This window comes from Stegastes partitus, unplaced genomic scaffold (genome assembly GCF_000690725.1).
Source record: "Stegastes partitus isolate 25-593 unplaced genomic scaffold, Stegastes_partitus-1.0.2 Scaffold1504, whole genome shotgun sequence".
Lineage (NCBI taxonomy): Eukaryota > Metazoa > Chordata > Actinopteri > Pomacentridae > Stegastes > Stegastes partitus.
Genome location: NW_007579235.1, coordinates 39,673 through 65,358, shown reverse-complemented (window position 1 = coordinate 65,358; position 25,686 = coordinate 39,673). Strand labels below are relative to the sequence as shown.

At 43.1% G+C, this 25,686-nt stretch overlaps 1 protein-coding gene across 1 annotated transcript in view; it reads right to left on the bottom strand.

Annotated features, from left to right (window-relative positions):
* The window catches only part of stxbp5l (syntaxin binding protein 5L), a gene marked incomplete at its 5' end in the record, with an annotated part of 76,964 nt that overhangs the window by 14,441 nt on the left and 36,837 nt on the right, over positions 1-25,686 (bottom strand). The window contains 9 exons of the mRNA XM_008300158.1: positions 549-728; positions 13,407-13,472; positions 18,232-18,383; positions 20,976-21,101; positions 21,546-21,721; positions 21,897-22,111; positions 24,057-24,097; positions 24,700-24,767; positions 25,293-25,440. Of these exons, the coding sequence (XP_008298380.1) occupies positions 549-728; positions 13,407-13,472; positions 18,232-18,383; positions 20,976-21,101; positions 21,546-21,721; positions 21,897-22,111; positions 24,057-24,097; positions 24,700-24,767; positions 25,293-25,440 (1,172 nt within the window). The remainder of the gene's footprint in view (positions 1-548; positions 729-13,406; positions 13,473-18,231; positions 18,384-20,975; positions 21,102-21,545; positions 21,722-21,896; positions 22,112-24,056; positions 24,098-24,699; positions 24,768-25,292; positions 25,441-25,686) is intronic.

Below are 25,686 nucleotides of genomic sequence, written 5' to 3'. Positions count from 1 at the left end.
AGGTCTGATGTGGTGGAAATCCATTTTTTGTGTGTGTGTTGTGTAGTTGTTGTAAGACATTAAGATGTTTTAATCTACCATTCCTGAAACTCTCCGTTCACCAGACAGCGGCCTGACGACTGCACAAGCTCCTGTGGCACTAACAGTTGAAGATCACGTTACGTCAGGCAGACATGATGTTAGAATCGATTTCTTACAGTTCGTACACCACCCTCTGAATTACCTGGATGGTGCCTGACGGTGCTGCAGTGCCTAGTTAAGGTGGCTGAGCTGTAATTGGCTACCGCGGTTTGGAGGAAGCGTTTAGCAAACAGCAGATCATTAAATTTTTTAAATGAACGAAGCTGCATTTGTTTACGCTCCAGTATCTGCTGTTAATGACACCACGACATAAATTCTGACGCTGGCAACTTGCATTAGCATGTGCTTGCCTTGTGTTAACGATGTGTCAGGCCTTAATCCACTTACCCCAGGGTGAAGGGATGGCATGCACTTGTTGGAAGGGAGGGTATGTTAGAGGTTTAGGGATGGGGAAGACAAGCACACACCTTCAGTGTGGGACACAGGCAAAGAGATCTCCATGCAAGCAGCGGACTGGGCCTTGCGGAAGGGTGGTCGGCCAGGGCCTCTGCGGGTAAGCCGTGGCCCCTCAGGACCCATCGGAACGCGAGGCTTCCCCGCCGAGCAGGGCTGGGAGGTGGGGCTAGTGCAATGTCCATTGACATGATCTGTAACAACGGCACAGCATTAGCAAACAACAGAAGGAGGGAAAGAATTAAACTTTCAAACATATTCTGGTCCACTGCTGCACCATCCATATTCATAAGTCATGTAGTCTAATAAAGAGCAATGAAATCACAGAAACATACAAATCTGACAATTAGGGGGAAGAAATTGGCTCAAATAATGCATTTTAATCTGTTTTGGAAAAATTGCTGATGCTCTTTTAACCTACTGGGAGAGTGTTTTTATTTAAAAATGCAGACTTAATTACACTACATGACCTATGAAGATGGATATTTCTGCAGTGTAAGAGGAGCAAGCTGATGTTAGAAATCTGATCGTCAACTAGAAAGATGACAGTGAGGGGAAAAGGGAAGAGTGAGTGACCGAGGGTTGAAGATTGGTTTGAAGTCAGTATGAGGAGGGAGGAGAAGGAGATGCTGGGGTAAAAGAAAGGAAACTGTGAGTGCAGCTTCATCCAGTCTGTGCCAGGGTAAAGAAATATAAAAACAGGCTTGTTTCATCTCCACTTTGTGTCTTTTTATCGTTGTAAATTGTCAGAACACCGTGTTTTGTTTTAGCAGAAACTGTTTATTTCTTTTTAAGGCCAGAAGCTTTATGACATTACCGGCAAAGCTACAAGTGAAGATCAAAGGCGTAAAAAAAGCAATGAAAAAACTAATATCTGCTGTTTTATTCTAATGCAAATGAGTGCTCTGTTGAGTTGGTCGCCATCTAGACGTAGCCGACACTGAGACACTTGTTGGTAGCTTCAGATGGCCTCCCTACAGGGACCGGGTTCGTTTGAAGTCCTGACTTAACGTACAGTGCTGGCTGTAGTGTGTGAGCAAAGCAATCTGTTTAGAACCAAACCTTATCAATGAGACAAAGAAAAGCAGGATGGTGTTGACTGGCTATTCTTCGCTGCCTGCAGTTTAAATGACAAAAAAAAGCTGCTGTGATAGCTGTAATTAGCAGCTGGACGATACCTCTGTCTGGGCAACTCTCATCCTCTCTTGTCTGGACAGACGAGTAAACAGAACTGAGCCCTTTTCTTTAATGACATCCCCATGGCAGTAAAACTGAGGTTAAAAGCATTTGTTGCTGACAGGAAGGTCTGATCGAAGCTTTCCATTTGTTTTGTTTCATGTTCTCGGACAAGGAAATTCATAAAGCGTTGGGGTAAACACCATTATGCAAATCTGTGAGAACACCAGGCAGCAGCGTTCCCTTTCCTCCGTCCTCTTCTCACACGTCTGTCGTGTCAAAACTAGTCTCCTGCTCAGCTGGTTAATGCACAAATGATTCAATTTCGCAGTGAAGATGAAAAACTCCGGGGTGCCTCCCAGTCCGCCTGCAACACTCACCCGGTTTCCCAGCAGGACGGACCGAGGCGGCGCAGGGATTGAAAACTGCTCCTAATATTGGACCAACTAAGCGACACGTCGACGCTGCTGCGTATCGGCCTTTTTTTATTGTAAATTTAAAACACTGGTGAAGCAAATTTGCCCCAGAAACCGGTGAAGGAAACTGGAACATAGCAGGGAAACTGTACACCCCCCACAGAGCAGTGCACAAACCCAACAAGAGTGCACACATACGCACAACAGACACACACTCGCACAAATAAGTCATATCCTCTGCAGCAGATAGTTCTGACTGATATAACCCACAGCTGCTCAGAGGTACATCCTGCAGCTTCTAGCAAGGTAGAAGATGGCTTAATACCTATGTTCAACCTTTTTACTGACAGCATACATTGTTCAGGGGCATGTTTGCACCTCACAGGAAACTTAACGAGCTTAAAACGTTTTACTAAATGCGTGATGAGGAAACCGAAGTTACGATTCTTCTCTTCTCTTCTCGCTCATGGTTGAATTTTTCAGTTTTGGTTCTTACTCTTACTTTAGCTGGAAAAAAAAAAAAAAGACTTTGAAACCTGTCACATAAAGAGAAGTTATTAAGTCACAGTAACAAGCAGGCGCTGGGACACTGTGTGTTAATGAAGCAGGAGGTTTTAGAGGCGACAGCTTGTGTGACGCTGCAGAAGGAGAGCAGAGGGAAACCTGAGACTGTGATGTGCATGTAGCAGTTAGAGATGTATGGAGGAGGAGGAGAGGAGGGGACGCTCGGTATCTGTGATGCAGATGATCCAGTCAAAATGTAGGAAAAGACTGTTTCAGAAAGAAATGATCGGGTTACGATGAGAGAGGCAGCGAGTGATCCGACACCGCAGAGCGAGGCTGTCGATGGAGGGAAGGCTGCGTCAAACCAGAGGATGGTCCAATCATGGTAAAGCGATAGAAAGCTTCGAATTGGAGTTACATGAGAGGGCATGGGTTACAGATCACCTTTAGAAACACTTGCAAAATGTAGAAGAAATAAACACAGAAGATTTAAATCAAAACACATTGAAGGGGCAAAATGGACGAACACTTCAGGCCGACAGTCTCATGGGCTGGTTAGACAGGAGGAGAGAGCGTGACAAGGAAACTGAAAGGAGAAAGTTTGAGTAAGAATAATAAGAATTTAAAAAACAAAAACTGCTAAAGCAACAGAAAAGCCTAGAAACCATGACAAAAGCAGAAAGTAAATGACTCAAAGGAAATCAAGTGAAAACTGCTGGCTTTCGCCTACCGTACCAAGATCAGTCTTAAGATCTGTTGGCAGACTTAACTTTCTGCCGGGTCCCTTTACTGAAACAAAAGAATAGGAAACAAAGCACCAGTTAATCCCTTCAAATTAAAATAAATAAATAAAATAAATCCAAAAATAAACAAATTATAGGAAAAACAAAGTAAATCTAAGTCAAATAATGACAAACAAAAGTGCAAAAAACAAAATGGAATCCAGTCAAATGAACAAAGAACCAGAACATGCAAATCGGTGCAGTTGGCAGGCATAGTTCAAAATGCATGCTCCATTGTTGTCCCAGGCCAGCGTTCCCAGCTGTTCCTACAAGACCAGTACGAGTCCATACTGGGTCGGTGTAAAGAACTTGTTCAGTGGACTGAGCGATCAGGTGATATCTTTGGTCTGTTACTCACAGCTGAGGCTCATCGTCTTGTTGAGCTGCAACAAGGCGAGAACAGACTTCTGATTTACTTTGGACGCCAAATTCAAGTTCAGTTTTCTAAAATCTAATTCAGTCAGTCTAAAGGAAATCCTGCTCTGCTTAAATGAAAACTCTGAAAATTTGCGGAGGCCTGGGATGTCTGACATGGAAGCACAAATAAAGACCTCGAGGAGTCGATACAGAAACCACAGTCAGACACTGGAGGCAACAAAAGAACTGGTTAAAAACATTTTGCAAGCATTTTGCAGTAAGTAGAAAACTGCAAAGGTTGAACTTGGAGAGTTATGAGTCAGTGTCCCCCTCAGAAAGAAGGCAATACTCCACTGTTTCTTTGAGCTGAATGGTTCATTTGACATGTGGTTGGTGGATGGTGTTCATGTGACGCCTCGCAAAGTCCATGACCATGAAGAAAACAGCATGACCATGAGTTTGCATCCTTAATAATTATGGCCATATTACTTTAGATTTGGAAAATTCATCAAAGAAATCAATGACGATTTCTTTGAAAAGAAAAAAAAAGAAAAAAGATGTTGACTCAGGTTTCAATCCTTCTGCCATCGAGTCCCACAGAACCGAAGCAGAGGACTGGAGGCGTACTGGATCTACTGTCATGTAATAAACAGTTAAAAAGTGTGTTTTCTATGAAGGACTATGTTTGCAGCTCAGTAAAGGTCATTTGGAGGAAAATTAGTGACCATTTCTTTCATTGCAGAGGAAATTGGGGTGGAATGAACCTCTAATTGAATTTTTCAATCAACTGATTTCTGTTTCCATTTTTTCCAGGAACGACTGCAGCCTTTTTGGATTAGTGTTGCTAATGAGATAACAGATGAGCTCTGTGTGTCTACGTGTTGCTCACAATAAACCGTAGTGACCAGATGCTGCTGCGACCGTATAAATTGTGCAGTGTTGGAGGTACAATGACAGGAAAAATGTTCTCATAATAAGCCTGTTAGACACAGATGGTTCCTCTGGTTAATAGCTCAGTGGCTGCATTAATACTTCATAAAATGTATTTAAGTCAAAATGAACAGGTGGGACTGATCTGAGGAGCCAAAGGGCTGCTCATTGTGAAATGAACAATAACCAGCTGAACACTGTATATATTACCATTCATTGACTGCAGCACCACTTTTACCTGCTGCCCACTGAGCCCATACGCCGACTGTAGTCAGCTGAGCAACATCCGAGTCGTGTCAAAAAATCATACGAAGCAACACGAGTCTGCGTTATCCACTAACTTATGTGTATTCTTTCCATTCTGTACCCAGAGTCTGGTGTGTTGTGTTGTTTATGTGACAGTCTGAAGCACATGTAAGACGACAGTTCATGTTGGACCAGCCCCATTTGTGACCTCAGCGCTCCGTTCATCACTTCATGACTCATTCACCAGTGTTCCCCATGCAAAACCAAGACGCTAGTTTCTGCTTGTTATTTAGCAGCAGGTGGCATCTTTAAAGTTGTTTTTGTGACCCAATAAGGTGCCGGCTTTCTCCCTGGAAAGATAACACCGATGTTTAAATGAATATGCTGCGTCGCTCTGCTGTGTTGTTTTTACATAGCAGGTAGGTATTATATCTTTCCATGCTGACAACAGGCACAAGTCAAATCACAAAAATACCTTTGAAAGATGCCCCGGTGGCCTCATGGTGAGTAACCACACAACCATCCATGGGACTGGACAGAGCTGTTTCTGTCTGTTTGTCCACTGATGACATCGAATAAACGGCAAATACATCAGTGCTTTAATCTCTCCCTTGAGGTTTGCACAGGAAATGCCATTTGACCGAATTATAGTAATGTGCGGAGTGCTGGCATCCCAAATGGGGCTAATGTGGGACTTAAATGCTGTTAACACTGACATAAACATACAAAGCAAGCTGAGTCATATTCATCAGCACCGTAACATCGTGGGCACCATGCGGTTAGTTAGAGACGAGACAATGATGGATGTTAGCCACGGGAACAACAAGATAAGACTGCGGCTTTATTGACACACAGTCAGGAAGAGACAGTGAGAGAGACCCTGAACGCCACAGCCTGGTAAAGGAGCATGTTGCCATTTAGTGGCAAAGACGTATGAATCTAGCGGAGGCACGATGATTAATGTCACAGAGGATGAAGCACTGGAGGCACTGACGAGTGAGGAGAAGCACCCGGCTGGAATACAACCCCTTCCTCTTCCTAAGCCCGTCAGCCTCGCAGCATTGTCAAATGATGAAGGATCCAAGGTCAAAGCCCATATCTGGCACATACAGCAAACATCACAACGTCTACCCCCCTGCAGCTGGGGAAGAGCACCAATGCGCCACCAGCAGTCGTCTGCACAGAAGCATGGAACACAGTGACGAAGCAGCCACAGACAGTCTACTCCTAGAAACACAGTCCCTGTCGGCTTGATTACACTGCAAGCAACGTGGTGGGTCGGTCGCTCTGTTGGGACCGACAGTGACCTGCACTGTGGATGATGATGATGAGAATCTAGATGCATTTTAGAATCTTTAGTGATTCTGCGATCACTGTCTTGCTTATTTGTGTGACTATTCCCCCGTTTCTCCTGGTTTCTACAGCTTTCCCAGGACTGCAGCGTAAGTGCACTGCAGTCCTCGACGCTGCTAACGTCTAACCAACCAGCAGGAGTCACGAGTGCAGCAACTAAGACGAGGAACCTTTTCCCACTGCTGTGTTGTTGTTTTTAAATGATCTCCTGTTGGTAGTATCACTATCCACTGTGGAGGTGGGCTGAATTACTGTTAGCGACTTTTCTTCTGTGCAACATTTTGCACCAGACATGGAAACTTGAGAAAACAAGGAATTATTATATTTTATAGGCAGCTTTTCTTAAAGGCAAACAATGTTAAAGTGATTACCTAAACTCCCCCGCTTTCCTGTACTTGTGTGAGGAATAAATGGGCCTCTGGTATCTTGTGATGGTGTTGCTCACAGTGTGGAAGCAGAGTTAGCATGCAAGGTGCAACATCAAACCAGCTACCTGTCCAAACAGTAATCCTCCCATCTCCCCCCTTTGTTGCATTACTGCCATACAGAAAACACACAAGCAGGTGTCCATGAAGAGGCTGAGATCCGCGAGACATCCCTTCTCTTACCATTGTCCAGTAAGTAAAAGACTGGACTGCAGTGGCTGGCTCTCAGACTGGCCACAGGCTCGGGCAGGATGCGTGGGTCATTGTGAAGGGAGGTTGGGTAATGAACTGGAACAGGAGATCCAACAGAACAGACACAGACTTTTCAGGGCAACAGGGGAGAGACAAACACATTGGGTGAACTGGGGAGAAGAGAGACTTGCAGGTAATAGGCAGGAAACAGTTGAGAGGTTATGACATAGAAGGGTTATTGAGAAGGTTAAGAACAACACCGTCCCACCAGCAGTGTGATACTCAGAAGCTTCCATGTGCACGACTACCACCACGACAAACAGCAAACAACAACAACACTACTACTACTACTACTACTACAACTACTACTACTACTGCTACTACTGCTACTGCTACTACTACACCACACTACTACACTATTTCTAACCTCTAAGTCATGAATTTAAAGCTCTGAGGCAATTATTATTATTTAATTTCACTTCCAAACATACATGACATCACCACCCCTTCTTTGTGCCAACAATATGCGGTTAGCCCCTTTAGCATACTGTATGTCAAACAGAAAACACGTACCTGATGCGTCATAAAGACAACGGTTGGTTGAAATGTCGTGTTCATGTGCTCGTGTTTACTGATGCTGAGTCTGTAGCTGCAAAGTTATACCTGCAGAATGCACGTGATTGGAACTAGTGGGAGGACTCGTCCTGCTGTCTGACTGTTACCACCCCTACCGTAGCTACTGTAAAGCTAAACAACCCTTATATCTAATGCTATATATGAGGTTGATCAAAAAAAAGTACGACAATGTTTGACTGTTGAGTCTCAAACCTTTTACACAAATGGGAAATTACTAAACTCCTGTTGAGTTATTGCCACCCACAGATACAGACTTTGTGATGCTTCAGCACAGCAAGACTTACAAACAAATGCTACCGCTTTGATAAAACCTGTAAAGCATTAGTTCCTTAGTAAAAAGCACCTGTTTAAATTGTAGTAGTTAAATCTGATGAGGATAGATTTAGGATGGTTGTAGTACAAAAAAAAAAAGCGTATTACTTAATTCTGAATATTGGCAGTAGCTGTAATGTTTTGGTATTGTCCTGCAATATTAATCACTTTGGGGAGAAAAAGACAAAAAAAAGTTCCTGGTTGACAAGACAACTAATTAAGTGTACCAAAAGTTTAGTCGTAACTGCACATCATTGTGTTTCTACATAATACAGCATCATCATCAGAAACATAATGACTGAACATGACTAAACTGTGTTTTTAATGAATTACAAAAGCAGGAATCTGTGACAAGCTTAAAGCTCTTGCTGAAAAGCCTCAAGTTTTAAAAAGCTTTCTGTTCATTATGCCTCTGCTGGTTAGTGGAGCAGAGTAATATAATGTCTAGATTGTACTCTCTACTGTATGAACCTTATGTGTAAGAAGTGCACCTGCTGGGTTTCGTTGAAAAAACACTCTCTGGTTTATTTTAAAATTCATCAAGCCTTGAGTTGCATGGAAGCTTCAGCTATCACCTCACCTCTCCCCTCCAGTGTCCACTGCTAAATATATCCTAGCAGGTCAGGCACCGACCACTGGCGTCTCATCTTGTTAGTCCATCCTTCAGATGGACTGGTCAAGTGAGCCCTGCTACAGCTGCACGGGGCATCAAGCTCCCAGAGGAATTGCAATGCACAACCCCAAACCAAAACATCACACCAGAGGACATGAGAAAGAACAGGAAAGGCATGGAGGAAGACAGATTTCAGGTAGGAGGAGGGCCAATTACTGGGCCTTAATGACAAAGGAAAGATAGAAAAGAAAAAGGGTCAGGAAAGAGAGAGGGAGGGACGTGTAAAGAAGTAGTGAAGGAGATGCTCGCAGTTACTGACACGCAGGACGAACCAGGACGATGGCTGGCTGCCTTAATAAGCTGTCCACAGTCTGTATACGGCCTTGAACAGACACAGCACACCTGGTGTCGGGGACAGCTAGACAGCCTCTAATGGCCACGGAGAGGGGTGGAAGTTGATATTCAGGAGGAGGAAACAAACCATGAACTCTTTGCCTGTCACGCGGAGCACAGCTGTGCCGCCTCATTTGTCTGCAGGAATAACCAGTTTTAGTATATTTCACATATATCTTGCATTAATTTAGAGTAGATTTAAAGCTGACAAAAAAAATCTACTTAATTTCCACTGACATCTGAAGTGAGGTGGCTCTGCTATTAGCCGCTGTTAACATTTCCTCTGAATGTAAGCGCTGCACCAAGCCGTCCTCCCTCTTCTCTGGTAAGTGTTAAAGCAGATCAGACACTTGATCACAGTGTGTCGTGCCGTATCTGTCCCTGTGCTTTTCATCCATCTCTCCATCATTCCTCCCGTCTTCCGTCGGTTTAATTAACAAACGACAGGCCTGTAATGGGACAGAATGACCATGACCTCGTCCACATCACAATGCTGAGAGACTCCCTGCCAAGACAGCAAAGAACATCTTGTCCTGGTTCTGTTATTCTGTTCTTTTGTTCTCCTTCGGAGGCTGAAAGGCAAGGCTGGAGAGTACACATATGAGAACAAACAAACAAAGCAGACGTCCTATATTCTGGACAACACAAACGGGGGAAACCATGACGGTGCAGCTGCTTAATAAAATCCTCCATCAGCGACAGACGTCAGACAATTGAATTCACGGTGAATTGATTGTCATGCTGCATGTAAAAGACGCTCAGTTGTTAAATAACAACTCTGGAGCGCTAACGAGGACGTGCGACAAAGAAAGATCTCTCAGAACAGCTACTCAAGTGAGGTCCAGTCTCTGTGTGCTGCTCACAGCCACTCCCCGTCTGAAAGAGATTCACCTGCCAGCGACTGAAACGTGTGCGACCCTTTCATGAACAGGGCCAGTGCATCTGCTCTGCCACTCAGTGTGCCATTTTATTTTGGCATGAAATGTATTTTGAATCACACTTAAAAAGCTGTAGCACTGCACACTTTCTTGTAGCACATTCCCCATCACGGAGCAGCTGAATATTCTGTGAGCCAAAAATCTCCGGACCCGCCGAAGTGATCTCTGAGTCATTGTTGAGTCACACGATTCAGCCTCCTGTGGATGCAGTACACTGATCTATGATACCGAGCGAAACAATGCTTTTTATGTGCTGCGTTTGCCAACAAGCATCACATGGAAGACTGTGAATACTTGTTTTTGTTTGTTTTTTTGCACAGACTCGAGACTCAGAGCTTCCATAAACCAGCCTGATTTCAGCCAGGTTCTCTATATGCATTTCACTAAACAAGTTAAATGCAGTTTTCTCAGTATGTCTACGTACACCTATCCATCTAGCAGCAGATTAAGCCAGACCTCTTCATCGGTGAACATGAGGGACGCTAGGGCCAGAATGGAAACACGGCATGCGATTCCTTCTGCTTTCCAGGTGTGCTCCAGGGTCCCCGCTGAATCGGACATGCCTGGAACATGCCTGGAACATGTCTGGGAGGCGTCTGACTAAACTCTATATAAAGCTCTTTTTCTATACTTTACCTCAGGGGCAGCTCACACACTCTCCCTCTACGAATTGGCAAGCTATTAGCAGAAAGGCCTTTGTGTGTCCCTGTCACTCTGGGAGCTGAAAAGTTGCTGTTGGTAAGTTTTCCTACGGCAAACTGTCTCATGTGAGGGGTCACAGTGAGACTTATTTGACTCATGAGGCCAACGTGGACACAAGAAACACATCATCTGCTATGACAGAGGTAAAGTTCGAATACCTCACCAGTTGGGCGGAAGGCAACAACAGTGGTCTCGTACCCCTTTTCCACCAAAAACAACCAGGTGCCAGTTCCGTGCCGGTGCTAGTTCCAGTGCTTAGTTGGTTCAAATCTGACACCTCCAAAGAACCAGTTTGCTTTTCCATCAGCGAGGAGTCAAGTTAGAGCCACGTCATACGTCACTGCATACGTAGTCGTTTACCGAACATCGCTTGCACTACACAGAAGTCCACACAGGACTCTAGACTCAGGCAAAACACATGACTTGCTGAACATTTTCTTATCAATAGACGCTACAATTTACCGATATTCCCTGGACGCTTCACATAGCAGGCTGTGGTAGCTGCTGCTGGTGGCTACGGTGCTCAGACCGGTGTGCGACCAAAGATGACTTTAAAAAGAGTAAACTAGGGCGTTCTGATGTCAGATTTGTCCAAGATGAAACCGGGTGATTTGTTCTCATGCAGTCTTTTCTATGAGCGGAATAAACAGCATGTAGCTGCGTTCTGTTTGTCACGAGAAGACCTTATTTCTAAGTGTAAATACCGCAGTACACCGGAGTTATAACAGTACTGTTTTCCACCACTGTGGTGCTGCTGCTGGGACACAGTTGGACCGGATTTCAGCAACAGTTTGTGCAGAACTTCCATGTGTCCCTGGACTCATTCCAATCCATCTGCGATCGGACCAGAGACGTCCTGGCAAAAAACGACACAAATCACCGCTTGTGTGTCCCATTTATCGGTCTCGGTGGTCACGATAAACCCGCCCCCAGCCCCTGAACTACTCGGTGCTTAGCTCTGGACCAGCAAAGAGTTGGTGCCTGAAAAGAACCAGTTCTGAGAAGCTGGAGCCGGTGTGTTGGCGGTGATAACACAAAGATCTGGTGCCAAGTCAGGCACTGGCTCTGAACCAGCACTGGAACCAGTTTGGTGAAAAAAGGGTAATAGTGGCCTTTTTATTCAAACCACACTAAGTACCTTTGTTCTGGCAAACATGGAAAATGCTTTAGTTCTTGAGAAAATACATGAGACTGATAGAATATTTGCACACAATGGCACCGTTCTCGTGCCCCAGCATTCACATACTCACTGGATAATAAATGTATTAATCAGTAGAAAATTATATCTTATTACACAAAGATCAGCTGCTTGTTAATAGGAAAACACTCTTACGCTGTATCTCAGCCGAGTTCAAAGACATGATATGTGGAGTCCTCAGAACATCTTTCACTTTCCCTTTAGGATCACAGCTTTCCAGAACTTGTACGACTTAATTGCAAGAGTTTCAAAGTTTTAAATTATCGTCTGTGTGTGGGCAGGTATAACTGATTAGGGCTACTTCTGGTGATGTAAAAGACACCATTAAATTGTTCTCCTGTTCCTCGAAATCATCTGAAAAGCACAAATTGGCCATCGAGGCAAACATCAGGCAGGATGTCACACCGTGTGACGGAAATGTTTCTCAGGTCTGCTCGTGCTGATTCTGGAAAAAGATGTTTATAAAGAAAGAACATCAGTTTGTGCAGTTTTCCTGCTTCATAGAATACCATATCTACTATCTGTTACATAGGGGGGAATTCTGAACCAAACACGAGACACCAGGTCAGTTATATCTAGCTGGTTTACTCCTAACCATGTGCTGGCTAAAGCCTCAGACAGTGAACTGAGGACACACCATGCCTGCTTTATGAGTCTTAAGCACAGATTTACACACACTCGCACGCTGTCTGCATTTGACCTTTAAGTTCTAAATTTGCTGAGATAAAGTGCTTCAGCGAGACAGATACAGAAACACCTGCTGGGAAATGTTCTCATCTTTCTGTTTCTCTGCTGCCATTCTGCATTTCTGTCTCCAAACACGCAGCGGCATAAACACGCTTTCATCTTCTGTCTTACTTTATACTCCGTCTTATTCATCGGCAGCCGCTGCTCCATCACAGTATCATATCCGACACGATATTTTCAAAACCTGAATCTCCATGCAAGTGTGATATTAACTGAGCATTAACGACATCATGTTCTCCATCACACCGTAATCCTCTGATTCACTATACGGCCTGCATCAGATTGAAGTCAGCACTGCTGCATAATAAAACGCTGAGAAATATTGAACTGACCACAGCAGAGAATGTTTTTTTTATTATTATTATATATTATTTATGACAAAAAATGATTAGGAATAGAATATTTAAACAGCTCCGACAACGGGGACTGATATTAAAAGCCTAATTTTATGAAACTACAATATCAGCTGCATGTTTTCACACCAGCTGTAGCAACACTTGTTTAAACATGTCAAGCAAAGAGGGAGAGCAGAAGAACAGCATAGTCTGTTCTCTTCCTTACCTTTGTGAAGACATACAACCATTACACAACATAGAAATAAAGGACAAACCAGCCAGAAGCTGTGACACAACGCATCAGCGAGACCACGACAACCATTCCAACCGTTTCTCACCGAGCACTTTCCACTGACAGGGTTTTCTTTTCAATCCATTGACTTTCAGATTCTCCACACTGACCGTAAGCTGCTACGTAAACACCGGCCGTTCTCATCGAGTGAAGATGCTCTGGTGATGGGTGAGGTGACCACAGGCTGTTATTAAAGACAGCAGCATCCCAGCAAAGTCTCACAGTGCAAATCACAAGACATCCGCATACAGGGAGGAAGGATTCTGGTCGTGGTCGGTGCATGAGTGGGTGTGTGTGTGTGTGAGAGTGTGTGTGAGCAGGTTACCTGAAGTGGGCGACTTGCTTCTCTCCATGTCGATGGACTGCTGGTTGTCGGTGAGTTCAGTAAGGCCTGCAGCAGCAACCGAGAGGAAGGAGAAGCAGCAAACAGACAGTCGGTGAGATGATTGTAACCGTGTCGCTCATCCAGTAGCCAGCTTGGTGGACGTCAGCCACACAAAACCCCCAAAAGGCCAAATCTAATCAGCTGTGCAGTCATTCCCAGAACTTGTATGACTTTAAACAGATCAAGGTCTTTACTAATATCTGACATCTGCTTTTTCCCCAGTAAGTGTTTCACAGGTTTAGTCTTCTTGGAGCAGTGTGGCTGATGCCCGATGTGACCTGCACTACAACTTGTTTAAAACATGTCGTCCTTTTTGTTTTTGGATCCAATAAAATGTCAATGTGACCATGAACAGGCAACGAAGGAACGTAGTGCAAATCTCATGATGGAAGCATAAACGACTGAAACACAAAAACGGAATAAACACGAATCTTATCCAAACAGATCACATGCACCAAGCACTGAACGATGAAGTCATACTTTATCCTTAAAAACAAACAGACACATAAATAAAACTGCCACAAGTGCTGACATTTTCAATTCTTGTTCCTTTCAGTCTGACTGCAGATGTGGGGTGTTTAAGCTGCGTTCATTATGGACTTATTAACGGCCTCGCCGAGTCGTCACAGTTCAAAAAATTTGGATTAATTTAATTATTTCCCTTCAGTCAAAGGTTCCAGCAAACCCTCTTAATGCTGGCTTTCTTTCAATAATTTACACTGACTTTGCAAATGACTGCAGACTTTGAAAGGCTCTCTGATTAAACCTTAATTGTAGTATAAAATTTAAAAATTCCTTTGTAACCGTCCACCAATAGCACACGTTATGGTTCCGCTCGGCCCAGTGCATGAACGAGGCTTCATTCACCCCACTAACGATGCTTTAGTTAAAATATACATCACATAGATCATATAATATTTATAGCTGCCCTTACTTAACAGACTCAAAGGAGTGGCTCTCTTTCTGCAAAGGACATACTGCTGGACATGACTGGAATAGCCGACGTTCTCCATGTGACAGGATATCGGCGATATCCCGTCACAAGACCAGAAACATCCGCGTTTATTCAAGTCATCTCTTTGGTTTGTCCCTTTGCTTTTTAGCCCACATGTGTATGGCAATCATGTCCACCAAAACACCGACCCATCATCCTCCCATCATCCCTCCTGCCCACACACACAGCCCCCCAGCCTTAAGGAAGGCCCGACTTACTCTGATAGGATGTACGGATCCTTTTCTTTGAATCTGAATAAAAGTTAGACAGGCCACGCATGCAAAACTCTGTCAGGCAGGCCCGCATGCCCACACCAGCAGCCACAGAGTCACCAAAAGGTGGAGGAAGGAGGAGGAGGAGGAGGAGGAGGAGGAGGAGAGGGAAGGAATGAGTGGCAAATAGAATGGCAGGGTAGGAATAAAGAGTGAGAAGTATAGGTGAGGATTGAAGGCAAGGAGGCATGAGACAGGACAGAGAGGTGGGAATGAGAGAGAGCGAGAGATGGGCAGGACGGTGGTGGAATGGCAAAAGGAGAGAAATGAAAGAAATAAGGTGAGGAGGGAAGGAAGGTGGAGTAAGAAGGGATGAGTAAATAATAGTGTTAAGACATTTTAGGAGGGAGGAGAGGGATTAAGGAGAGGAGGGAGGGAGGGAAGGGGAGAGAGAAGAACACACAGGCTTAGAGTGGAAAAGAAAGTGAGAGCAAGCAGTAACTGAGTTAGTGTCAGGGGAGGACAGACAGGATATACCCGCCACTCCAGCAAACGGCACAGATGCTGATGTGATTGGTCATTTGCACAAGAATCACTGTGTTAGCAGGGAACATACCGTTACTGACAGAGCAACACGAATTAAGTCTCTTGTTGCAGCAGGTAATTGGTTTAAATTGTCATTTAATAATGACTAGGAAGTTACACCTAAAAAAATAACATACATCTAACTGCATTTGATTGGCATGTATAGTATAAATAGTATACAGACAAAGATAAGTGCGATGACAACAGCTATAAATGTTGTGGGAAAGACAAAAACGGTTTTAAAAAGACAATTTAGCAGGCGCTATACGTGTTTGGCCTTTTTCTTTCTTTTTCTTTTTTAAGTTTTGTCTCAGGTAATCAATACACAACATCAAAAACAAGCTTTTTCCTCATGAGCTGGTCAGATTTGTGGGATATCTCACTTCCATAAAGGGCTTTTCTTTAAAACTACTGGAAAGGAAACATCTGAGACAATTTATTTATTGATTTGTGTCTCTATATTTGAGGCTGCTTCATATCTTCTGAGCTGAAATCTGTATTTCAGCGGCACTAACATGCACCAAACTATCTACATTCTGGGTTTGTGAATATACTATTCAAAGCCTGATTTGGTCACATTTTATTTTGAAAAACATGCATAATCACCAGAGGGAGTTTCATGGTGCTATTGATTAGTTAAAAACTAATAAGTGCTTGAGATCAGAACAGCAGAACCTGGGCTACAGAAAAAGGCCAAAATGCTTGTTTACATTTTTCCTTCAGTCTCTAAATTGTTGTTAGAGACGCAGCACAGAAGGATGTTTGCAGTAGTTAATAAAAGCCCTTGTACAGCAGCATAGGAAGAAAAACTTTACTCTAAACCTACAGAACATTTCCAGCTACACTTGTGGGAATTACATAACAAAAAATGCTCCGTATGTTAAATTGCTTCGAGCCGTCTAAAATATTAAACCATTCGAGGTTAGTTTACGGTCAAATAAAGGTGTAACTACTTTTTTTTTTACAAGATGAATTTGGTGCGGTGAGGCTGAGTATCTTTACATCGCATTCAGTATTAAAACAGATGCTTCAGAGACCATCACCAGCCAGCAGCAGAGAAAAGGGAGGCAGGGGTCAGGAAGTACAACAAGACCTCTGTGGCTGGATCATGACTACAGATCTGTGCTCAAGCAGGACTAGAAAACGGAACGGACAGAGAAATCAAACGACAACATGCATAATAATGCCATAATGTGGAATGACACGACCTGTTAACATGCACTTCATGTCTGAGTGCAGGTCTGTGGGAGGCAGACTGAGGTGGACAGGTGTGTCTGTGTTTGTGAGTTATTGTGTGAAAGAAGAGGTGGAAAGAGAAAGAAGAAACAGAGCGACCTATACTTGGGAAGATCTAGTACATACTGTGCCATAAGCCGATGTCTAAAATTGACCCTTTCATCTCAACTATTTGATTTCCAGGTAAAAGGGCCTCTTTGCTCACTGAAAGTCTGAGTTTTTATTCGTGTATCCACAAGCAATATTGGTGACACGATAATAAAGTGGGAAGCTCGTCCTGGGCAAACAGGCTGCCTGCATTTCCCCTGCATACAGTCTTCATAGGCACTGTATGTCTGTGGATTTGGAACCCTTTAAATGGTTTTGCATGTAAAGGAAAAGACAAAAATTCCCAGTTTTGCTGAGCTTGGTTTTGATTCCTAAATAACAAACATTCAGGTGCATCAGTGTTTCGTTGCTCCACTATCCGGCCACGTTTCCTTCACTGTTTGGCCCAAAGTGGATGTTAAAATTACAAGAACAAGGTTCTAAGGTCAGACGGGTTCGGGCTGTTCCTCTGGCAGACCTGCTCCACAAAAAACATCCTCAAATTAACGCTTTCTTTTCTCTCAACGGCTGCTTTTCTCGAGTTTTAGTATTTAAAGCAGAGGAGCAAAGGAAGGTTTAATACGCCTAAAGTAAATATACCTGTTACACAGAATGACGTGGTGACTTTTCACTAATTGTGAGACTTTTTGAAAAAAGGCTGCAAAATGACAAAGCACAACCAAACCCAGAAACACGTGTTAAAGCTACGAGCTCTAATGAACTCTATCAAACTTTTGTTTTTTTTCCACTTTGCATTTTCTAAGTGCTGCACTTGTGTTTAGCACATTAGTGCTTTGTTTGCTTTTATGTTGTCTGAAGTATTGATTTAACCCCTTAAAACTCATCTCTCTATATCAGAGTTAGACAGGATTGGCTGCTTATTTCACATACGTCTACCAGCATATATATATATATATATAAAAAAAAACACCATATAATGGATCTTTGAACAATGAAAGAACGTGATTGTCACCAGAGGGGGCCTCAGGCTGCAGTGCATTAAGCTCTCAGGGCCACTTCAAAATGGTACGTTATTATATAAAATGCAGCAAAAAAAAAAAACACACTAGCTTTACAAGTAACATCTTGGAAAAAGCGACAGAAATGATCAGAAAGATGCACTTTACAGTAGAAGAGTGGAGGAGGCGGAGCTAAAGATAAGTACAGCTGCCTTATACACAGCTGATCAGCTGGTAAAGGGTAAAATAGTTCAGATGTAATCTCTAACAAGCCAGTACAGTGATCAGATAACTATAGCAGAATAAGCTTGTTCTTCATTTTTTTTCTAAATTGGAGTGTAAAGAAACGACAAGGTCTGAGTATTAGTATTATAATTACTAACATATGAGCAGTGGTACTGGGAAAATAACTAAACCATTTACAGATAAGAGTTAGGCTTAGGTAAGATCGGTCAGCTCTGCCTGATAAACAACATTTTAAAGAAGAACAGATACAGAGGAGACAGAAGTAAAAGAGAGAAGAGAGAGGGAGGAGAGAAGACTAGAAATAGACGAGACAGTAGTGAGACGCCGTCGTCTGCATGTCATGGCTGCATTAGTGGCACCTTATCATGTGGATGCACATTGAGTATTAGTCGTGTGTGTGTCCATGTGTGTGTGGCAGCGTCTCAGAGGTGTGTGCACGGCGCTACCTGAGGTGGACTGTCTGTTCCTGCGGGGGGAACGGGTAAGGCGCTGGTAGGGGTCGGCGGCTCCGTACAGATCCAGCGTCGACATGCACAACAGGATGGTTTTCTGCAAGTAGTCCACCACCGCTACGCCGTTGCAGTTCCCAAACGCCAAGCTGGACGCACACACAACCACAACAAAGGGCACGAGCACAGGTACAAAGACACACACAGACAATTACAGCGTTGGCAGAGTTATTCCAGCGGGTTATTCTCACTAGCATTAAAGGTGCAACATGCAGCACTATCAAACATCGTCAAATTAACTGTGGCATTTTGGTGTAATTACTGTCAACAAAAGCTTGCCTTTATCTCACACTGCCAGTGCTGCTGTTTCTTAATATTAATACCAGATTTCCCACAAGATCTGCTGCCACCTGTTACCCCTCGCTGCTCAGAGCCGCTGGCACAGAAACTTGACGGCATTCATTTGTCATCGCACGAAAGATGTTGAAGAATTAGACAATATTCACGACAAATAGCTCCATCAGCGGTCCTTCAATTAAGCACTCAGAAAGAAATTATAAAATAAGGAAAACAAACACATAAATGTCACTTGCTGCTGCCCAGTCCGTCACTGCTCTCCAGCATCCACCCAGATGTCTGGCGCCGTCACATGGTTCCGTTTATGCCAACAGCATCCACAGTGCTGTCTCTAATTTGCAAATTTTACCAAGCGGATAAACGGGGCGTTCTGTCATGTACTTCGTGTAAACAACAATTTCGAGGGCATGATTACACATTTAAAAATCACCCAGTAGAGAACGAGCAGCCGCGGGCTAACCATACCTGCTTCACCTTTTCAGAACAACTTCAACGTAGCTCGAGCTTTAAAAAACAAACATTATCAAGAAGCCACAAGATTCATGGGAAAACAGCGTCTCAGTAATCATGTAGGGGTCATTCAGGGAATAATAGTCATGTTCAACATTTTCTATTTCCACCCACAATTTTAAAAAATGCCCAAAAGCAACACAAGCAGGCCAACAGAAGCAGCATTAGTGTGATTACTGCTGCACACAGCTTCATTCATTCGGCAAAAAATTTGGCCAAAACAAAGTGTTCCCAGCAGGAAGCTGCAGCACAGTGATAAGTTTCTGGGAAATTAGGGTTTCTTTATGCATAAGGCATCAATGGAACGGCGCATTTTGGTAAGACTTGGGATGAACAGCAGTCAACCTGTTCTTAGGTGGAGTGCCATAAAAATGACCAGAGAGGACAGACTTGAGTGTTCATTGTGTCGTTAGTGTGGAGAAACCTGGGAGAGGAGGGACGGCTCTGTGTCGCTGTATGACTCATACGATGTCATGCTTCTTTCCACTGTTATAAGTGCGCCGCCACCAACCAAACAGACGTCAGCGACACACAAGAATCACATCCTGCTCGCTCTAATAATCGTTACCGTGAGTCAAGCGCATCATACACCACACCGAGCTGGAAAGAAACTGATTTTCTTTTCTTTTTCGAGCCTAAATAGGAGCGTGTGTTTTCCTCAGCATGTGTGCAAGAGCCGGCAGAAAAGAATAAAACTAAATAAATCAATTTCCGCAATTTAATTCAAGCTGCGAACAGCTTTAGAGAGGACGTTCGAATGGTGCCACTGCCTTGACCCACAGAGAGCTTTTTGAAAAGAGCTGTGATTTTATTAGTTTTTGCCAACAGAGCGTCTATTCACAGCAAAGTCACACAAGTGGTCTTAAATGCCTCTGAGCGGCAGGAAGTCATTCAGCGCCTCTTCAACTTTTATACATTCTAATCACTGGCGAGTTTTACAAAAAATGGGACATGACTCAAGTCCACATCAGATGCTTAAAAAATTTACAACAATACCCAATCAAGAGAAAGGGAAAGTTTGAAAAAAGGCTTGTTTCTTGTTCTGCTGCTGCCGACAACCACTTACTTTATTCAGTGTTATGAATTTGTCACAGAACATATGGTGTTTTTCTCTGGTTGGCTGGCGAGTGTGAAATTTGTCAGGAAAACTCAAATTACATGGAAACATCTAGAAGGATGTGTTTAGGGCGTGTTAACAGCAATAATATATAAATCAAACCCATTTAATCTACATCTACTTACATCCATATTTTCTTACTGATGGGAGAATAGTGTGTTTCAGTTTGAAACTATTATTATTATTATTGCTAAACGAGTAGTTCTTCTACACGCCTGGTGTTGCTAAAGCCTGCAGGGGACTTTAATCCATTGCTCTGTCGCCTGATACAGTCGTCTCTAACCTTATACACATAGCTAACCGTAGCAAAGCATTTCTAGAACACACCAGAAAACTGCTTTAATATTTTGAATCTAATGGAAACACAGACAGACGGGCAGAACTACACTAAAACATGCTGTGTGTGTTGTTTAGAGTCAGTGGAGGTTTAAGTATAACAACCCTGAATTCATCCTTCTTGCTGTCATTTGGATCCACCAACAAACAGTTTAACTTTAACTTTAAAGACTGAACTATGTGGTTCTGAGCTGGACTAAAGCCGTATAAACCAGCCATTGTTTGGCCTCTAAGGTTCAATCATGGAGTAGTATCCACTATCTACTGGACTTCCAATGAAGTCTTTTTTGTGCTGTTTTTGTTGTCCTGGGTGCAGACGACTAAGATTTGGAACTAGTCAGGACTATGAATAGGTAATGAACAATCTTTATATTCCTGATGAAGGCAGACACTCAGGTGGAGAGGTTGGTCAGAGACTTACAGGCCGTAGGCAGAGTTGATATCCAAGCTGGTGATCTGTTGTGGAGGTTCTCCATCGACCCACAGCAGCTGGATGACCAGCTCTGACTGGTAGCCGGGCGGGACCCGGACAACCCGGTCCTTCACCCTGAAACATACACAGAGGAGAGGCTGGAGCGTGATGTAGCACCAGAAAGTAGGTCCAACTAATTGTAAAACTAACCTGATTCCTCAGTTACATTTTAGGGGAAACATACTGTTTGCCAGATTAAGTTTATTTGTGATTCGTTTCAGCCAATCACATATTAGATGGGGTGGGACTCATCACCGTGGTAACCAAGTAAACGGAGACGAAGCTTCATAAGTTAACCCAGCTTTGAACATGCAGCTATCATTGTGAACGTGTCGACCAAAGCCTGACAGTCTCTGTAAGCTAACCATGTGGTGCCCAAACCTAATCAATCAGTTTGTGAAAACCTAAAGTAAACAATAAGTGAATAGAAAAACATATTGGTCCTGCCTCTGATCAGCTGATTCATGAACACTACCTGTTATCTCGGGCAGTGGATCTACGATGTGTAGGAGGTCTTACTTGAGGCAGGGGATGCTGTCCTTGATGCCCTCCGGTGTCCTGTTGCCAGGGCTGGCTGGGTGTTGGTGGTGGGGCTGGGGTGAGTGGGAGCCTTGCTCTGAGAAGCAGGGATTGTTTTCGTTCTCTGACGGGGAGATGACGTCCTCCGTCTCACACTGCAAGCGCACCTCAAGTGACTGGGGATGACACAGGAAAAAAAAAAAGGTGACTCTACAGTATCTGACATGAGAGTTCTCAGAGCATCACACAGCTTCATCAGAAACAGCTCCTCAGGATGTCAGAGGAAGAGACTTTACATGAACTGGAACACAAACCTGTGACCCCTTTACTTCTGACTCTGGCTCCACTCACCACTATCTGAGTGTTGGCATCATACTTGCTGAAGCGATACAGGATGATGTGAGCCGAGATGCCAACCACACAGAAGATGCGACTCTGAGGACACCAGCTGACCATCTGAACGGCGAACGGGTCTTCTTCCACCAGCTCGGCAGCCCGACCTTCACCCGGCTTTGGCTTCTCAAACACTTTGGAGGTCTTCAGCTTGTACAACATCTGCAGTGTGACTAGTTGGAGAGATTGTAAGTATTCAAAGCCCTTGAAAGTTTCCCCCCTTTGCTGCTTTTCTATGTATAAATTCTATATAATTTGGCTTTTTTTGACAAGAATTTTCATGTCAAAGTGAAAACAGATTTCCACAATGTAATGTCACTGAAATAGAAATAAAACATGCAATAAGTGATTCAAGTCCGTATTCAGTAGATGCACCTTTGGCCATAATTACAGCACTGAGCCTCTGTGAATAGGTCTCCATCAGCCGTGCACATCAACACGATAATTCTCAAGCTCTGTCAGGCTGCACATGGGGATTGAGCAAACAGCTCTTTTCAAGTCTAACCACAATTTCAAAACTGGATTGAGGTCTCTGACTTCCAGAACATTCACCTTATTGTCTCTAAATCATGTCTGTGGAGCTTTAGCTGTGCGCTTAAAGTCTTGCTGGAAAACAAATCTTCTCCCAAGTAGCAGTTCTGTTGGAGACGGCATCAGGTTATCCTCCAGGATTTCCCTCTACTTTGCAGCACTGGTTTCACCCTCTATCCAGGGCACATTGTTTTTCGACAGCGGCTTTGTCTTTGCAAAATCTTATAATGACTGCTGAAGAAAAGTTGCTGCATGAACCGTCTCTCCATAACTTGAAGCTTGTAACCCCTTCAGAGGAGTCACAGGTGTCTTGGTGGCCTCCCTCACTAGTCTCCTTCTTGTAACTCCTTCAGAGGAGTTGTAGGCCTCTTTCTTGCAGATTCACTTTAGTTTTTGGGAACAACCTGCTCTTGTTCCTAATGATGGATTTCATGGTGCTCTATGGGATATTCAATGACTTGAATGTTGTCTTGCACCATGTACACACACAAGCTTGGAGATGTCTTTTGTCTTCATGGAGTAGTTACAACCAATAGCACTGATTTACCAGTGACTGAAGCTTCTAGAAACAGGTGTCTTTGTCCTACTTTAAACTTTAAAGGGGATGAATACTTGAGCAACCACTAATTTTATTTTTTATATTGTTTTATTGACATGATTTTGTAGAAATCTGTTTTCAGGGAAGAAGCATTGTTCTAAATTATTGTCCAAAAGTCCAAATTAAATTGACCATGATTCGATGATGAATAGCGATAAAAGTTCTGTACATTGTAAAAAGGGAACAAATGAAATTGAGCAATATGTCAGGTCAGGAAAACTGTATTGCTGTTGTTGGCAAGTACACGTAATTTTTAAAAAACAAAACATTTACTAAAAAGGTAAAACAACGGCATCTTAATTCTCAGCTTCAGCTTCATGAAGGTATTTACATGTTGTCGTCTGCTTCCCATTCGGTGAGATATTTACACTGTGACTGGCACAGCAGCATAAAACACACCAGGTAGGAAATGTGACTGGCTGAGAGGAGAACAGTTTTTACTGTGGCTTTCTGATTTATATTCCATTTCACACTTTACACAAACTGCTGTTGTGCCTGTTACCTTTAAGGATGTGTTGATCAAAGAGTGAGAACATGCAGAGGAATAAAAAACACTAAAATATGTTATATATTGAGGTTAGGTAGATTATTATCAGTGACAGCTAGCATGTAAAGGTATAACCGCTGTGCATTTGTATGTTCAGTCTGAACTCTGAAGGCCAGCTGGTGTCACCAAGCAATCAATTGTCTCGGCGCCCGTACATTTTTTTCCATACAATGTTGATAAAACCACACGTTTACATGCTTTGTTTTAGCGTGTACACATTTGTGAATGTGACATGACAGCAGGGAATAAAGAATAATTTGTTGTCGAGTAGATATCATATCACTAATTTGTTTTGCGAGGCTTTTCTTCAAGCAAATCTGAAACTTCTCACCAAGGAATTCATGATAAAATGTTTGACTGTTCTGTGTAATGAAAGCTGAACAAAACGTCTCACTTCAGTCCATCTGTAGGAACAAAAGAAAAGTCTAGAGAGAGGACTTACTTGCAGATGCGTCCCAAAACTTAATTGATCCATCAGCATGTCTGAACAAAAAAAAAAAACAACAGTTATTTCTTTGGAGTAGAAAATTAAACACAAATGTAAATCTGGCTTAAACACCACCTTTTCCCAGTAAACTATGCAGCTGTCTTCAAAGTTATCTTAATTAGTTCATACATTTAGCAAGAATGCCTCTGCTTTAAACATCACACTGTGCATAGATCAGCAGCTGAAAGCTTCTCATAGTAGCAGAAAAGTTAAACTCCTTCTATCCTCTGGGGGAATAAAAACACTACAAGTGAAGGATTTAAGCGTTTTTGGGGTTTTTCACACTGTGCACTCCACAGAAAACATCCCCACGTTGGACTCAGAGCGCCGGACTGCCGCTGATATCTGTGAATGTTACCCAGAAGCAGCCGCCACCCAGCGTGTTAGATTCAGAACAGGTTAGCGTTTCTGTCGACCGCTGACAAAGCAGCGTGGCCACAGAGCGCTCTGAGCTGCTTATAAAGCACGTTAAATACAAATAACAGTCTGGGATCACACACATACACGTGTCCCTTTAATTGTGATAATTAAATGGTCACCGTATGTTTAGACTGACTACACAAAATACCCTCAAAATATTTCTGTGTTTCCAACTTACCCTGTAATGATGATCTCTGGGTAGGTGTGGGAGCCTAACGTCCACGTCCCTCCACTAATTGGCCATTCCTGCCACGGTTACAGACAGCCGTAATTATTTTGGACACCCAGTCTCATTATTATTTACCTTTTCTCCCACTGCTCCCTGTTCACTTTGATTCAGTGTTGCATTGTTTAATTTTACAAAACACATCCTGTTTTCTTTAAATAAAAAACTGAACTGAATAAAACGTCACATATGTTAATTACAGCCCATCATCGTTTCCATTAGGTTCACCAGTATTTATCTATTTTACTTAATTGACTTTACATTTAATTTTCAGTTTAACTTTGAGAGATTAGAAGCAAAACATTTCTTGTCAAAGCACCAAAGCACAGTCACACGATTACACAAGCCTCGTTCAGTCGTTTTTAGAGTCTCTGTGAATAGCGTAGACACAAGTTTCTCTGGTTACATAACGAAAAATGTTTTTATTGAAAACCCTCACGACATGTTTGATTACATCAGAATTAATTATCCTTGAAGACTGAGCTGGGTAGAAGAGTCAAGCACATTAGAAATGAAAAGGCTTCCCTTTAACTCGCCTGCCTTACCTTTTGGCTGTAGCCCGTCTTCTTGTGTTTAGCTCCTATAGAGTAGAGGATGGGGATAATGTCTGGTGGACAGTCTGCAAAATAGGCTGTGCAGGTAACCGGAGACTCGTGGACGTCCATGGGGTACGGGTTCTCAAAGACGGGGAAGCTGCAAAACACAAGCGTGTGATGTGGTAGAATATGTTTTACACCACGACAGCAGTACGGCAGAAAAGAAAGCTGAAGTCATTACGATAACAGAATGTCAGTAATGAAATGTTATACAATAAAACCTATTTTAAAAAAGTACATTGGAATTGCATATTTAATGTACTTTGACTTTAAGAGGTCTAAGAATTATTGAAAGGTATGACAATATGCAAAATCCCCTCGTTATCCATCCTCAGCATTACGG